Source organism: Tetrao urogallus, assembly GCF_951394365.1.
Source record: "Tetrao urogallus genome assembly, chromosome: Z".
Taxonomy (NCBI): Eukaryota; Metazoa; Chordata; class Aves; order Galliformes; family Phasianidae; genus Tetrao; species Tetrao urogallus.
The window spans coordinates 73,478,693-73,495,401 of NC_136816.1; the positions used below are offsets into that span (position 1 = coordinate 73,478,693).

At 43.3% G+C, this 16,709-nt stretch overlaps 1 protein-coding gene across 1 annotated transcript in view; it reads right to left on the minus strand.

Annotated features, from left to right (window-relative positions):
• The window catches only part of LOXHD1 (lipoxygenase homology PLAT domains 1), a gene marked incomplete at both ends in the record, with an annotated part of 125,288 nt that overhangs the window by 71,074 nt on the left and 37,505 nt on the right, over positions 1-16,709 (minus strand). Inside the window, 7 exons of the mRNA XM_079548336.1 lie at positions 2,959-3,119; positions 5,306-5,460; positions 7,787-7,922; positions 11,518-11,604; positions 12,529-12,689; positions 14,922-15,057; positions 15,982-16,232. Coding sequence (XP_079404462.1) covers positions 2,959-3,119; positions 5,306-5,460; positions 7,787-7,922; positions 11,518-11,604; positions 12,529-12,689; positions 14,922-15,057; positions 15,982-16,232 — 1,087 coding nt within the window. The remainder of the gene's footprint in view (positions 1-2,958; positions 3,120-5,305; positions 5,461-7,786; positions 7,923-11,517; positions 11,605-12,528; positions 12,690-14,921; positions 15,058-15,981; positions 16,233-16,709) is intronic.

Here is a 16,709-nt window from a genome sequence, read left to right on the forward strand (position 1 = left end):
GCATGTGAAATTGTATCCTATCATGACCTCATGACTACCTGATTGAAAATTCATTTTGGTCTGGGATATAAATATTATGAAAAATAGGCTATTATAGAGAATGTCAGCTAGTCCATTCCTGGACTTCCATAGAGGATTTGAGGTTCAGCTCCAACAGTCATGGGTATTATAGTCTCATGAGGTCACAAAGGAGGAATAATACTGCAGTGCACCCACATGAGGTACTAGTAATTATGCAAATAACACTTGGAGAAGTTGTATTTTCTCCATACATGCAAACATCAAATGACCATTTTAAATATCACTGACTCCAAAAAGAGCTGCAAGCCATTCTCTTTGAAGCCAACTGTTTTAAGAGTTTGAAAGCACAGGCCTGGGAGTCATCATTTCTGGCTGCTCATCCTGAGCCTGACACAAATTCACAATTAATCCACTTATCTTCTCTTCATCTCCTTTGGCTCCCTTTAAGACAAAGTTCTCTAGAGCTATTATGTCTATTAGGTTATAGATGTTCCTATAGAGTCATAAAAAAAAAACAAAAAAACAACCCAACTTTCAAATCAACAGACAAAACATAACCATGTGTATGAATAGTATGAATATATATAAAACTAGAACAGAGATTTCAGTGAGTTACATGCAATGAAGATCTATATGGATGTCATATGGACATCGGATGTAGTCTAAGCAAACTGCTTAGCCAGCTGCTAATCATAACATCTGCTCTCCACATGCCAGAACAGCATAGTTTTTACAAAGGTAAGGAGCATCAGGAGCTCTCTGCACAGGTGAGATGTGTTCTTGCTGGAAGGTATTTTGTCCTTTAGCTGACTTTCAGCAGCAGCTCAAAGTCAGTAAAGTATCTTTCAGTAAGGGCACAGCAACAAGAGGTTACAGGAGTTAAAGTTAGTCACATCTTGGAGATGGAGGCAATGAAAACATCAGCATGTCCACTGGCCAGCCTCAGATTAGCCAAGCAGAAATGCAAGTGTCCCTGGGATGGAGTCTGGCTTACACTGCCTAACTAACCTCACTGCACAGGCTCATTAAGAGAAGGCTGCTCTTCTTGGCCAAGCCTTCTTCAACACCTTGGCTCTGAAGAAGCAAGCAAAGAAGGTCTTTCCAAGCATCTGCCAAAGCAGTGGGGATACAAGCTGTCCTTGGCCCACAGGACTGGAGGGGAACCTCCAAATGCTGCAGGTCACGGAGATACTTATCTTTCACACGGAGGATGCAGTGGGTGAGCACCTTCTCCCTCAGATATCTCGACTCCATGACGACACCCGTATTCTGCGATGATGCCCCTGTCTCTCAAGAGACACAGGCACCAAAGATAGAGATAGGGAGCAGCTTTCCCTGTGTTTGGAGGCGATCAGTCATGTTACCTTCTCAATCTGAGGGGAAGAGATAATGCTGGCACAAGGACAGCGAATGAAGCCACATGAATGGTACTGATCTCACTCGGAAAAAAGAGACTCTGAGAAAGGTAGGAAGAGTGGAATTCCTTCAGTTATGACTTGAAGTATGAACGCACCCCACATATTTTGGAGTTAAGACATTGGATTTTTTTTCTCCCTCCCTTTATGGGCCCTGGCCTGAGAGCAACACCCTGTGGACTCTGCTTCTTCTGAACCAAACCAATTAACCTCAAGGATACGGGGTCAACATTCCAAGCTGAGGGTGGATGTGGTAACAACCAATTAAGGAAAAAAAAAAAAAAATCGAAACAAAACCTCTAAAATGAGCCAGCTGCATAATGCAGTTAGGCAGAGAAATACTTTTGAAGAGCCTCAGCAGCACGACTCTTCACGTAGACACTGCGTGCCCAACTGAAAACCTGTCTAGGGTTTGTTGCTTAACTCAGTGAAGTGTGCTTGCTAAATATGCATCAAAAGGCAGCAATGGCATAAAACTATTGTCTGTTCTTTGATGAGGGAGAGGCCAGCTTGCTTTGCACAGCCACAATGACATTCACCTGCTGCTCAATGCTCTATCTCCAGTGTATGTGCTGTCTGAAGTGGCACGGCTTAGCAATGCAGGGGGGCTGGAGCTAGCTCCTGGTTTAAATTAGACTGACTCCCCTGATTACAGTGGTGTTCTTCCTGATTCATAGTGGCAAGAGACAAGTAATCAGCTTAGTGATTTTACTCTTGTTTGCAATTTAAGAATAATCGTGCTTGCATTTTACAATTTCAGTTGCCCCCCTGGAGAAAGCTTTTTAGAACAGCCTACTTGCTGCTGTTAAGTGAAGCTCAGTGGATTTCCATTCTACTGGGTGGACTTTCTTCAAGGGCACGTGGAACTGTACAGGACATTGAACTACCCTGAATGCTTGTTTTATTTTCAGCCAGTCATCTCTGGTTTGTGCCAGGATGTGGAAGCAGACCTCAGTCAGCGCCAGGACAATGTTGTACCTGGGTTACCCATGGGCAGCCTCACTATCACACATTTCCTTTGGCCATTTGGTTGGCTGAGAAAGAGAATAATACAGTTATAGCTCACTCATAGGCCTGACTTACAACCCTTTGCTCTATGACTATCTCTTTATTCCTGATGTGAACAGAACACTGTCCCACACATGCTATACAACCAAAAATATGCAGCAGATTGCAGAGCACATTTCTGCAATAGGCAATTGTCATGACACTGGATATGGGACTGGAAGGTTGCATTTTGCCTTTTGGAAATTTCCAGTAGTACTGAGCTGACTGATGAAAAGTTCACAGTTCTGCTATTGAGACTGCTATTCACTTGGTAAGGGGAGTTAACAGCATCTTAAACCTCCCAATCCACACCCTTTGCTTTCAGGCTCAGCAAAAAAACAAATGAACGCATAAATAAAAAGGATTAAGCTGTGCTCGAAAAATTCCAGTCTTGGAATAATAGCAAGGATCTTCAAAGCCTGGCAAATGCATAGCTGGAGGCATGATTAGCAAGCACAAGCATTGTTTCCAGTACCTGTAGCAGGGGAATTCCACAGCCTCGCTTTCTGGCTGTCCTTCTTCCCTCACTATCACTTTGGCAAGGTACCAGCCACTGCTTCCTCCTTTGCCATCATGCCCTATCCTCACCCTCCTCACCTGCTTCAGTGTTACTGCTTCAAAGAAGAATTCATCAGCCTTTGAGAGGGAGAAAAACAAAAAGGTAAGGTAATATTTTTCCCTAAAAACAAGCAGGCAACTCAAATTTATTACTGCAATCAAACCAACATCATGAGCATGCTGCAAGATAATTCCTCACACGATGAAGGAGTAAGTGCAAATCAATTTACCAAAAACTGAAAGCTGGAATACTGTGATAGAAGTAGAATATTAGATTAATAAATGTATGATCTCCAAACATTTGAAATCTCCCATGTCACTGCTTGCCCTCCACAACTGTAAAATTCAAACAGACAAACAAATTTGATTATTGAGGAGTTCACACAGGCAGGAAATCCTGTTTCAAACTCTTGCTTGTCAGCTTTCTGGGAGAGCCTGGGCACGTCACTCTAGACAACTGTTCTGGTGGATGATGATGTTCAACCAGGGAAGAGTAATCATTAACGCAACCCTCACTGCTTCTATTATTCAGGACTCAAAATTAAGACAACTGAAAAGACAGCTCCAGTTTTCATTGTTAATGATGGGCTTCCATAAATATGTAAGTGTTAGGTGCAAACTCAAAACTGCTGCATGAGGATTTAAGTTATCAAAAGCTCACTGCGTCAGTCTTAGTCAATACACTCTGATGTTCATCTTACTTACTAATAGCTGATACAAATTAATGAGAAGTAAGTGGAAGGAACTGCAGCAGGGCAAACGTCTAATTTAAAGCCATCTTTAAATTCTGCCTTCTATACAGGCTGTTAATTTGCATCTGCAAGCGAACTTTTCAAGTTAAATTAGTAATCAGGTGCTATTGGTTTTTAAGAGTTGTAAATTAAAGACCACCTTGACTAAGCCAGGCTTCTTCTTAACACAGCATTTGAGTTAATCAATGTAGATATAAAGACTCCTAAACGTATGAGCTCTTAAGTTTGTCAGGATCAATCTTCAAATAACTTCCAATTCACTCACCAGCTTTCAGCTCCACATGCCAAAAGAACACTTATTCATTATCAGATTCCATTTTGCTTTATATTGTCTGGATACTATTAATCACACTGAACAGCTTTCCTGAAATACTCTTCCTATCTTCCTTTGTTTATTTCATGCAAGTTACCCTACAGCTCATCTCAGTGGGAGTTAAAAAAAAAAAAAAAATTTCTGTGTTTAAAATATCTTTTCTCTTCTGTGAACCAAACGTTTCTCTGAAACTCCACCAAAGGTCTTCAAACCAGTATAAAAATGTGACTCATTGTGCTAAAGTTTCAACAGAATAAGACTTTCCCATTTGACATAATGACTCCCCTTTACAGTTTGAACCATCTTTTTTAAAAAATAATAATTTTTAAAAAGTAATTATACAGATGCACAAGCAAAAATACAATGTTTGCAATGTCTTCGTCCACAAACCTTTATATCAGAAGCAGAATGAACTTTACGACTACGTAAATGCCATGTGTCACCAGACAGGCTTTACCAGGACAAGATAAACCTGATGAAAATTCTTTTCAAGTCTACAAAACACAGCGTCCTCTGGGAAGAACTGGAAATTTGGAACACTCAAAGGCAAATCCGAAGAATTAATGTATATTTGAGAAGCCTAAATCCAATGGTTAGTATTGAAAATCTGACCTCATTTTATCTTCGTTTTCTTTCCTTTCCCAATTCTCAATCAAATGATGCAGAAGCCAGAAAAATTACAGTTTTGTGATCAGATTTTCAAACTGTCCTCCACAGGAGGCTGAGTATATTTCACTGATTTAAATCCAACCCTAATCATCCAAAGCGTGTCTCATAATGGAACATATTAAGTAGGCTGACCTCATAAATCAGATCTGCATATTATTTGCTTGTTAATGCAGCAAGGACTTTGGCTTCAGGTTGACCTCTTCATTATTTCCAGCTTTCAGAACAGGCTCAACTTTCCCGGAGGATGGAAGTATTTCCAGACTGCTTTCCCAGTCTGAAGATGCAACTCTGAGCTCAGGAGCAAACTAGGACATTTATGTATGAAAATAGCATTGCCATGAAAGGGCACACTGCCCCTGACCTCCAAATGCAGCCAGTTCTGGTACTCCGTGTCTATGATTTCTTTCCCCCTACAGCTCTTAGACGAAACAGCAGGGAAATCAGCCAAGTTTGCAAAAACACCTACAGACCATCACACATTGTAACTGGCACTTTCCAGCCCATCTTAAGGAGATGCTGTTTGAACTTACGTTGCCTTTTTCAAACTTATTGACGTTGTTTATGCATTTGTAGAGGACGCGGTCTCCCGTGTCCCCCTGGTCGCCGATGAGGCAGACAAAGACGTTGGCATCTGTGCCGCTGCCACTTACCATCCCCGTGCAAACGGTCACTCGGTATTTTATCACTGTGGAGGCATAAAGTAATACAGTAATTTCAACAACCTCATTAATCGCTGTTTAAATTTACTGTGTTTTGCAAAAAGTCGCGATTAATTTTAAGAGCTTGCTCTTTCAGCTGGTAGTTCTGCATGTGCATTGGCTCTTGCACTTCCACATTATCACTAAGAAAAGAAGAAGAAGAAAAAAAATAAAGGAAGGCCTGAAATATTTAGAGAACCCACAAAACCGTTCTGAATATATGTAGTTACACTCATTTGGTAAACCTCACAGTCTGGGATGTGTGGCTACATTGGAATCTGGCCATGGTTCTCCTGCCATGCCCAGGGACAACGTAACAGCCTCTAAAGGGAAAACCTTTGTTTTGATATGCAAGAGCATGGCAGAAGGAAAGAGTTAAAAAGAACCAAATGGTCTGGCATGTAAGGAACGGATGATTTATGCTGACTGCATAGAGATGGACAAGCCCAGCTGGCCTCATCTCCTTGGGCCTCTTGTAGTATGACAGGCTGGGTCATACCTTGTCTCCTTGCCACCTCTGAGACTTTTCTTTAGAATCACAGAATCATAAAGGTTTGAAAAGACCACTGAGATCATCCCTTCCAACCAGCAACTCATCACCACCTTGCCCATTAAACCATGTTTCCAGGTTGAGGCCACAACTAAGGCCTCCCATGCCATATAAAAAAGCATTTCCAGATAGAATTTCAGCATGAAAATTCAGCCCAAAGACATTCATGGAAAGGAGACAAACAGCAGCTCTGGACTATTCTAACATCTTCCCTGTGAGACTGTGCATGCAAGGAGCTTGCAGCACTTTGTTAATGTTAATGGATTAAACCTTAACAATTAGGGCAGTAAGAACACATCCCTAACAGCATCACTGAGTTTAGGAGAGGTGCAGAGATTCTTCATAGAATCATACAAGTTGCAAGGGACCTTTAAAGGTCGTCTGCTCCAAGCCCCCTGCAGTGCACAGGGACATCCACAGCTCAATCAGTGCTCAGAGCCCATCTAGCCTGACCTTGGCTGTCTGCAGAGATGGGGCACCACCACCATAGGGCAGCCTATGTCAGTTCTTGAGTGTCTTCCCAAATGAGTGCCTAATGACCACCTTGGCACATGGAAGTATTACCCCTTCTCTTAGGCAGACAGGATCTGGCCGATCACCTCGCGTCTGACCCCTGTACACTCAAACACCCTTTTTCCCCTGAAGGCCGATCCTTTAGCAAGGGTCCTGCTGAGCAGTGAGCTCCTTCTCCCAGCAGGAAAGAGGCAGCACTGAATTACCCATGACATGGGAGGGTTTCTGTGGTTTCATCCATTCCTCCAGGTGGAACTAGAAGCAGTGCTCCTTCCCTTCCTCCCAGTGCACAAGAGCTGCATTTTGGCTCTGCTTGGCACAATTGCTCCTTGTGGGAAAGTGCCTGCATTTGAGCTCAAGCAGCCCTCTCCACATGCTGATTAAAAATACATTTCAAAAACAAGTTTATTTACATTTTAATAACATCTGCAATTACAATTACTCTTCCTCTTCTGAGGAGCAGCTCAGCTGCATGCAGATCACTGAGTTAATCGGAAATTTCAGAGAAGAGGGGAATCGTGGTCTATGGAGTGTGGACACCCACTGGGTGAGTTAGTGGAAATAAAAGAAAACCCATTGGCCACACTGAGCCATTCTGCTTTCCAAAACTCTCCTTTCAAGCACATTTAATTCTTGTGACCTAAGGTCAAACAGAAGTGACCACTTCAGGAGAACAACACAAAGTTCTGAGACTTTGCTTAATTAAACTTCTAGTTGGAGCATAATTAGCCCAGTAAGAATTTCTGTTTTCTTTTATTCACTTAAAGGTGCCTATGCTCTTGCACAATTCTTTTGTGCAACTGTCTATACATTAATACATATAGATGAGTAAATAAATAAATAGATAGATAGGTAGATAGATAGATAAATATAGCTCTGATGTACAAAAAGGATTGTTAAATTTTAGATTGCTTTCCAACTAAACATGATTTATACGAGCTTCACTTCAAACCTGGCTTTTCATGTTTTAAGAGTGACTGGAAAAAATGCAAGTTGGAAAAAGAGATAGCTCTGGAAATAGCAGTGTGATGGGCAGAGCTCCCCCACCTCCCAGCAGAGAGAAATCTGCTCAGAGCCAGAGCCTGGGATTTCTGATGCCTCATGCAGCTAATGATGTACACAGAAAAGACTGCAGAGAGAAAGTGCCAGAAAGAGGAGCGAATTGAATGGCACTGCTCTGCTCATGCATTGCTCAGACAAAGAGGGATTCTTTCTATTCAGGCCCCAAACACTGAACCCATGGCTCTCACCTGGCATGACTTCAGTCACCAGAGACCCCTCTGCAGGGAGCTCCCGCACAATCTCGTTGTCATCCTCATTTATATCTAGCCAGCGACCACAGTTGAATGAGTATTTGTCTTTTGTCAGCGTTTTCAGCAGAGTTACCTTCATTAAACCAAAACACCACATGAGTTCAGAGCTTAGAGACAGAAAGCAACCGGCTCCCGGCAGGTTTGTGTCTGAGAAGCAGGGGCAGGTCGCAGAAAAGAAATAACAGGCATTAATAAGAAAACCATCTTCCAGAGCTGTGCGTTACAGTGTGTGCCCTCCAAAATGAGTGCAGGCTGTCACAGCCTTTTGTCACCTTTTCGTTGCTCTTTTCCCCAGTTGCTCTGCCATCTTGTGACGATTTTATGGGTACTGTGGGTGGGAGTAATTGCTCATCATGCGCCACATCATGACCAGTGCAAATACAGGTGATGTGCGTCTTCAGCTGGGCACAGCAGGATGCAAAGCAGGCAGGGTATGCTGGATAATGCACGTCCTTTTAAATCCTTTAATGCATGTTGTTCATCATCAGGGGGAGTTAATTTTGTAAAGAGGAATCTTCTAGCTTTTGAGTAGGCTGTGATGGCCATTTGCCACTGCCAGACTGGGTTCTAACATTTACCCTATCCAAACTAGAGGGCAAAAATAATAAATAAGTGCTTTGTAAAATACATTTTTTTCCTGGCTTCTTTGCAGCATTATGATCCTGTTTCTGTAGCATTGACAAATCCAGGACCTAGGCTCTAAGCTTCAGCCATGAGGTTGAGTCACAGTTTGGAAATACCAACTTAGTATTGAGTTGAGAATAAAAAGAAACCAAATCAGAGCAAAACACGACAGACAAGAGAAAAAAAAGGAAGGAAGGAAGGAAGGAAGGAAGGAAGGAAGGAAGGAAGGAAGGAAGGAAGGAAGGAAGGAAGGAAGGAAGGAAGGAAGGAAGGAAGGAAGGAAGGAAGGAAGGAAGGAAGGAAGGAAGGAAGGAAGGAAGGAAGGAAGGAAGGAAGGAAGGGAGGGAGGGAGGAAGGGAGGGAGGGAGGGAGGGAGGGAGGGAGGGAGGGAGGGAGGGAGGGAGGGAGGAAGGGAGGAAGGGAGGAAGGGAGGAAGGGAGGAAGGGAGGAAAGGAGGAAGGGAGGGAGGGAGGGAGGCAGGCAGGAAGGCAGGCAGGAAGGCAGGAAGGCAGGAAGGCAGGCAGGAAGGCAGGAAGGAAGGAAGGAAGGAAGGAAGGAAGGAAGGAAGGAAGGAAGGCAGGAAGGAAGGAAGGAAGGAAGGAAGGAACGAAGGGAGGAAGGAAGGAAGGAAGGGAGGAAGGGAGGAAGGGAGGAAGGGAGGGAGGAGGGAGGAGGGAGGAGGGAGGAAGGGAGGAAGGGAGGAAGGGAGGAAGGGAGGAAGGGAGGAAGGGAGGGAGGGAGGGAGGGAGGGAGGCAGGCAGGAAGGCAGGCAGGAAGGCAGGCAGGAAGGCAGGAAGGCAGGCAGGCAGGAAGGCAGGAAGGAAGGAAGGAAGGAAGGAAGGAAGGAAGGAAGGAAGGAAGGAAGGAAGGAAGGAAGGAAGGAAGGAAGGAAGGAAGGAAGGAAGGAAGGAAGGCAGGAAGGAAGGAAGGAAGGAAGGAAGGAACCCAATTATAATATTAGGAATTATTAGGGGGAAAAAAAGCAAACAACAAAGCAGAAAATATTGTTATACCACTGTACAAATTCACAGAGCAAACCTTGGACAGTGCTTGCATTTCCGGTCCCCTCAACCCAGAACCAGTAGACAGCACAACGAGGAAGCACCCAGAAAACAGGAACAGGGATTGACAAGATCTGGAGTAGCTTCCAAATGAATAATGAGCAAATAAGGTAGGAATCTGCTTAAAGATTGAGGAGCAGGTAAAGAGAGGAAATGATGAAGGTCTCTAAAATCACAGGTGGAATAGAAAAGGCAGAGGGATCCGCTGTTCCTTCTCTTTGCTACAAGAGATAGCAGTCATCAGACGATGCTGGTAGGGCAAAGTTGAAGGCAAGCAGAAGGATGTAATGAATTTGTGAAGCTCTTGGTGAAATCTGTTGTGGTTGTTAAAAGCTTTGGTGTTCAAAGGGAGAAAGAAATGTTTGAACAAATAAATGGAAGAGAAATCTATTAAACTCTTTACATTTAGTAGATCTGCTCAGGAAGGAAGCATTCCACTGGGAATAGTCAAAAGATGGGGGGGAATACTAGGGGAAAGGAGCATAAATGCTTGTTCTTACTTTCTGTAATCATGCATTTACGTGACATAGGAGCTGGGTGGACTTTTGATCTGATCAGTATGTTTTTTCTTGTTGTAGAAAGTGAATGGCTGCACAAAGGCGGAGTAATCTCAGCATGAAATGTGTGAGGACCAGAAAAAAGCTTTGTTCAGTGTTCAGCTGGAAGTTCCATGGTGTAAAAATAGATGCAAGAGCGGTGGGATTTATGTGCAGCCAGCTCAGTGCTGAAAGTGAAACCAGCTCAGACTTGCTGTCCACAGGAAGCTGACTTTGGCATCATCATCACGTTTGCTTAGACAGCTTGGCCCAAAATGAGTCTTAAACAAGCTACTAGATCCTTTTTGCCTCACCACACACTATTTCTGTGTAGAAAAAACACAGAAATGTAGGTCCATGGAAGGTCTGAGCACTCCTGCTCATCACTAAATGGTATTGGCCCAAAATATAATCAGTACTTTCCCCTGACAAAGACCCCACCCAGACACCTTCTCCCACTATATGGAAGACACAGCAGTACTTGATGCTCTCAACACTGTTGCTGTGGCTGTCTGTATATGCTTTCACAGCTCCTTGGCTATGCAAGAGAGTAGAATCTGTCAAAGCACATTAGAGCCACAGAAGAAAAATCCCTAAGTGGTAAATTGTGATTTATCATCACAGATATTTATGGCTGCAAAGCAAAGTGTTTATTTTCTTAAGTGCAGAAAAAGACTTCCAAGTGTTAGAGAAGGAGTAGTGGTGAAGCTTAGAGATGAATTTGCTGCCTTTGCAGACTTATATGAGGGCTGACGGCACAGTAACCACTGCCGGTGGAGCAAAGGAAACGTGATGGAAGGTCAAACAGATCAAAGCTGGGCTGAACTACTGAGTGGGATGGGAGGGACAAGGAATTTCCTCCAAAAATATGCAATGAATCCATCTCTCCATGCATACTCTCTCTCAGGGTATAGTGCACTCTCCTTCAATTCAATTTCATGCAGGATTTCCACCTTTACCCCTCAGCCAGCACATTCTGTAATTGGAGGCACCTTTGTGCACTGCACATAGAATCACAGAATCACAGAATGGCTTGGGTTGAAAAGGACCTTAAGGATCATGAATCTCCAACACATGCAGCGCCACCATCCTCCACATTTCATAGCAGCCCAGGCTGCCCAGGGCCCCATCCAACCTGGCCTTGAACACCTCCAGGGATGGACGGGGCATCACAGCCTCTCTGGGCAGCTGTTCCAGCACCTCACCACTCTCATAGTAAAGACCTTCCCTCTGACATCCAACCTAAATCTTCCCTCCTTCAACTTCATACCATTTCCCCTTGTCCTGACATTATCTACCATTGTAAAGAGACTGTCTACCCTTGTAAAGAGCTGAAACTCATTAAACTCAATGATCAGCTGAGGAACACAGTGGCCCAGCACTGACAGCACACATCTCTCTGACCAATTCGTTTTTTCAGCTGTGCCTTTCCTTACTGTCCTCTCACCTTATCAAGGTGCCAGCCAGCAAAAGGATTTCTTTTCTCATGCCATATCCGAAGCTTATAAAATGTGCCCAGATCAGGGAGCTCAATCTACAGAGCATAAAAACAAAATAAAACAAAAAAATGAGTATTATCTACTTCTGTAAGTAAACAAAGCATTCACATAGAAGACACCACTGAGCATCTCTTAAAAACCAAATCAGAGAGGAGTCAAGAACTAAACTAAAATACTAATGCTATTTAAAAGAAATGAAACCCACTGCACAAAAGTAGCTTGTGGAGTCTTTTCTGGAGAAGAGAACATGCAGATTGAATTCAGACAGTCTTGATCATGAAAGTTCTTTGATACACTCCAAGTAGAGCTAAAGCCTGCTTTGAGCATCAACTCTTTTTCAGACTTCTTCCTCTGGTAGGCAGTTATGGCTGCTGATGCTTTGGCTACAGTCATGAATTGAAATCCTTTTTTTCTCAACTTTTCTCTGACCAGACCCCACTTAACCTTTGGAAATACATCTGTTTCTAAGAGAAGGGGAAAAGTAGAGATAAGAAAAAAAGGCGGCTACTCCCAGCCTTTAAACTCAGTGTATGCTCAGCCCCAAATATTCATGGAGGGTCATGTCAAGGAAGCTGAAGTCAAGATCACCAAATAGCACTATTGATACTCCTGTAAAAAGCTGATGTCCATTTAAGTGACACAATCTAAATGGACAGAATAGTGCAAAGTAACTGGGACTGCAGGTAACAACTATTTGCTTGACTTTATCACATTGTGACTTTGAAGCCATCACCACCTGAGCATCCTGGAATAACAACTAAGGTCCTGTTTGGAGAAGACAGGCCACATTCACCACTGAGGAAATCATCTTCATCACTAGCAAACTGAATGAATTCACCTCCATTTCAGAAAAACCACAGAGGTATGGACTGCATGCTGCTGATTTTCTGTATAAGACTGAAGCCAATACCATGGAAAACCTTCCTCAGCCAGATTTATCACTAGCCCGTGATCCATACCATGAATTTGTCGGTTTGTCCAGCTTCAAAGTTGTCTGAATTGTTGTCCAACTTCATCTCGTCTGACTTCCCTTTGTCACCATAAATCTGGAAAAAGATGGTGGCATCTGTCCCTGCGTTCTTAATGTCACTTGTCCAGATCCACAGAGACCAGGGATTTTCTAAAAATAAAAAAAAAAAAACAACCACAAATGGAATCACAAAAGAATCAATTATTTTAGCTAAAAATGCAATTTTAAAGGCATTCTGTTTAAAAACATAATTCTTCCTCTTCCCTCATTTGTAGAGATAGCTGGATGAAGGAAAATCAGCTCCTATGTAACATCTGGGAATGAGATTGCCTGGAATTATAATTCTATTTTTCAACTTCAAATAAAATGGGAAAACAAATAAATGACCAATTTGCAGTTGAGTCATCTTCTATATCATACACTGCTAATAGGGTAGATGAAGGACATGGTCCACCTGTGCAGCTTTTGTATACTTCTCCAGCACCTACAACTGCAACACCATTATCCTTAGCAACTTCACATTCCTTTCCATGTCAGAGGATGGTGATACGTATGAGAAGGTGACATTATTTTCTTAAGAGCTCCTCATCTGCACTCATATATTGGTAATCTTCACATCTGCAGGCCTTGCTGCATCTACAGAAGAAGGAACGAATTTCCTTCCCAACTGAGACATCAGCTGAATTATTAAAAAATCCTAATGAAAGAATTGCTAACCCTTTTGGTATGCCTCAGACCACATGAGCACAGATTGACCTTCAGAGCCCGGAATGGAATATAAAAGTATGATGACATGCATACAAATTAAATTTTTACTGATCCACTCAGCATTTGGTTGTGAAAAAGAGATGACTGCCACCTCCCAGAAAAAGGAGGGGGAACATCAAACTTTCCTTATAAAAAAGTCTCACCCCCGTTTGAATAACATTCACAAAGAGTCTCCTGCGAAAATCACCAGCAAGCTTTATCTGAGCAAAAATAAGGCAGAGGCAAGTTAGTGAGTACCACATGATAGAGCAGCCTGGTCTCCTGGGGAAGAAACAAGGGCAGTGGAGACAGCAGGGACTTCTCTGTCTGCTGGGTTTGGCCCTCTTGACCTCTTGCTGAGGGGATGCAGAAGCAGTGTATGCAGGGATGGGGGAGGGGGTTCGCACCAGGATTAACTGCTGATAGAGCTCCCGCCTGCTGGAGAGCAATGTGCAGATGTTGCTCTGGGACTGACTTCACCATGGATACCCAACGCAAGGATGAACCCAGCATTGATCAGCTCACAGAAAGGGACAGTCCTGCACACACGGGGAGAGAGGCGAGATGACAGAATGGGTCTTGTCTGACTCCAAGTCCTACGCTCCTGTAATCTGGCAGCTAAAGGTCACTGATTTCTCAGGGCTAATGCTCTCTGTCTATCTCCTGCGCTGCAGCAGCAGGGGAATTAGTCTGTCAATAACAATCAGAGCTGATAATAGAAGGTTAAAGGTTGCAGATGTCTCAGTTAAATGGACCGAGTGGCAGGCGTGATGTGGTTGTAACACTGACTAACATTTAGATAAAGCTTATTTAAATGAACTGCTGTTTAGGCAGGAGCCCACCCTGAAGCACACGGACTCAATCACGTCTGTTATCTTAATTAAAATGTTTTGCTTGCAAACAGGTGAGCCAGCAGCAACCCAGCTTTGGTGCAAAACCATTCATCATGGCTGAGTGTTGGAGCAGTGTATGGATAAAGGAGCACTGTCTATTGCAGGGCTGCTCCTCTGCACAAACACGTGTGCCTCCCTCTAGAGAAAAGGCTTGAAACACAGTGTACGCGTGCCATGAGAGGAGCATTTGGCAGCTGGACAGGACTGAGAGCTGTTTTTTTCTTCAATGTCCAAAAGTGGAAATGTTGAAGTTAACAGGAAGCATGAACAAGAACGCCTGCATGATTACCAGCTTGGGTTTTCTTCCTGTTTTCCCTCAGGTTTCTCTTTTTAGTATATTTAGGTTTTGTTTCCATCTGGAACGGGTAGCTTTTTCCTCTACAGCAGTGTAAATGTAGCCTTATTTGCAAAGGTGAGTTGGTGGTTGCAGCACCTGAAGCTCAATAACTCTAGGAAGGCTGATGGGTCCAATTCCTCCCTATAGGAAAATGAGTGCACTTCTTCAAAATATTTTAAATATCTTTTGAGCTGCTTTATTTCTTTTCTATTTCTTTTCTTAAAACTTCCCAAAGCAGAACGTTCAAAGCAGATAACTCTGTGATTCTATGAAAATAATGCTCAATTCACTTCAGCATCCACCTGACCATGGACCTATCCGTGTTGCACTGGGTATATCCCGTGCTGGGTGTTGTCAGATGGGGGTAGGTGGTGTATCAGGAATCTATGGGGCACTTGGACCTACTTTTGAGTCTTCTCTGGCGCAGGGAGACCATTTCATAGAGCTCCCTCTCTATGAGACCATCTCCTTCATCTTCATCCAGCCATTTCCCACATGGGAAGGTTTGTTCAATACCAGTGAATGGGCAGTAAACCACCACCTGGAAAAGAGGAGAATCTGAATATTCCATCACTGGCAGACCACAAGACCATGATATTGACAGCCTAAGGAAATTATGCAAAAACAGACCTGAAATTCTTAGTCCTGCTCTCAAAGCCAGGTTTTGTGGACCAGCACGGACAATTCCAGCAATTTGCAGCATATCTAAGACCTTTCCATCTTGTTTTCCCTCTTTTCCAAAGTACACCAAAGTGAGTCATCCAAAAAGAGGCAAAACAGCACCAGAAAAGGGAATAGGAGCACTAACAGGCAATGTAGCTGCAGTTGTGTCAGTCTGCAGCACAGACCCTCCACCACGCTGGTCCATGGTAGAATTTTTGCAATAAAATACAAGATGCAAAAAGCCTTCACATGCATCCTAGGCTGGTTTTGTTTTCCAGGAAAACTTAAACCTCCTCACAGCTTCTGTGCAAGCCGCTGCCACCCTGCTTTCCCTGCCATTAGCTCCTGCTGGTGGTGTACACTATGCACATGCCATAACTCTCCACTACCTCCCAGTAATGGAGGTAGTCAAACATTTTCTGTGTGGGCTCCAAAGCAGCATTGAAATCTTCAGGGAAGTTTGGATATAGATGACAGCTTTGAAATGTTCAGCACAATCCAAGACCACGTTTCAGGCTGGCCCCTTGGGCAAACGTCTGAAGGTGCTTTTGGTGCTGAGCAAAAAATAATCTCTGTCTATATTTTTTTTTAACTGCAAAGAGACAATCAACCCAATTAGCAGTTGATTGATTTATACATCTAATGCGCCTTGGAGGCAATCAGCTACTACCATGCATTATGTATAATATTGACTTGCTAAACTGGGGATATTGTCATCCAAATAAAGGCAGCCTTTTTTATCGTTGGGGTCAGGTTATGAATAGGAAACAGTCTGAGCTGCCTGCAAATGTCTTAGTCTCACCTTCTCACAATACCAGCCAGAGCTGACGCCACAATTATCATGCCCAATGGTGACCCTGCTGAGAGGACTGAGAAGAGACGCTATCTCCACGTTGAAGAGATCTGTCCTGGCGCGCTCAAATTCACCTCCTTCCAGGAAAATCGTCCCGCTGTTCTTTAAGCCTTTGGAGCCATGCAGGATTACGTGGATCTTGGAGTTTGTGCCAGCGCCTCTGATATCTCCCGTCACTACAGCAACATTGTACACAATACCTGGAGGAATTAGGAATTTGGTCAGGAAGAAAAAAAAAGGAGAGGAAAAAAAAGACCAAGTTGAGACTTTTTATTGGATTTACATTGGGCTCTGCTGCCTTCCCACTGGTCTTTTTAACTTTCAACTCGCTTCACTTGTTTTTATTCCACACATACTCCCAAGAAATGCACAGCTACCTTCAGACAGTCTGAGAAGCAGGTTTGTGCTGACAAACTCCCTGTCATACAGCCCAGTGGAAAAAAAATATATGTTTTTTTAATCACCATATGGTGACAATTGGGTGAAGAAAAAAATGAATTGACAATTAAATCGCTTCATTTTGAGAAGTCCCAAATATCCAATATGTCAGGGAGTGCTTGAAGAGTGGAAAGATGCTGTTTCCTCATACAAACCTTACTTCTCAGAAGGCTCTTTGACAAGCATATTATAGACATTTGTCATGCTGTTGAATAAGGAGACACCTCTGTATCTGCTTT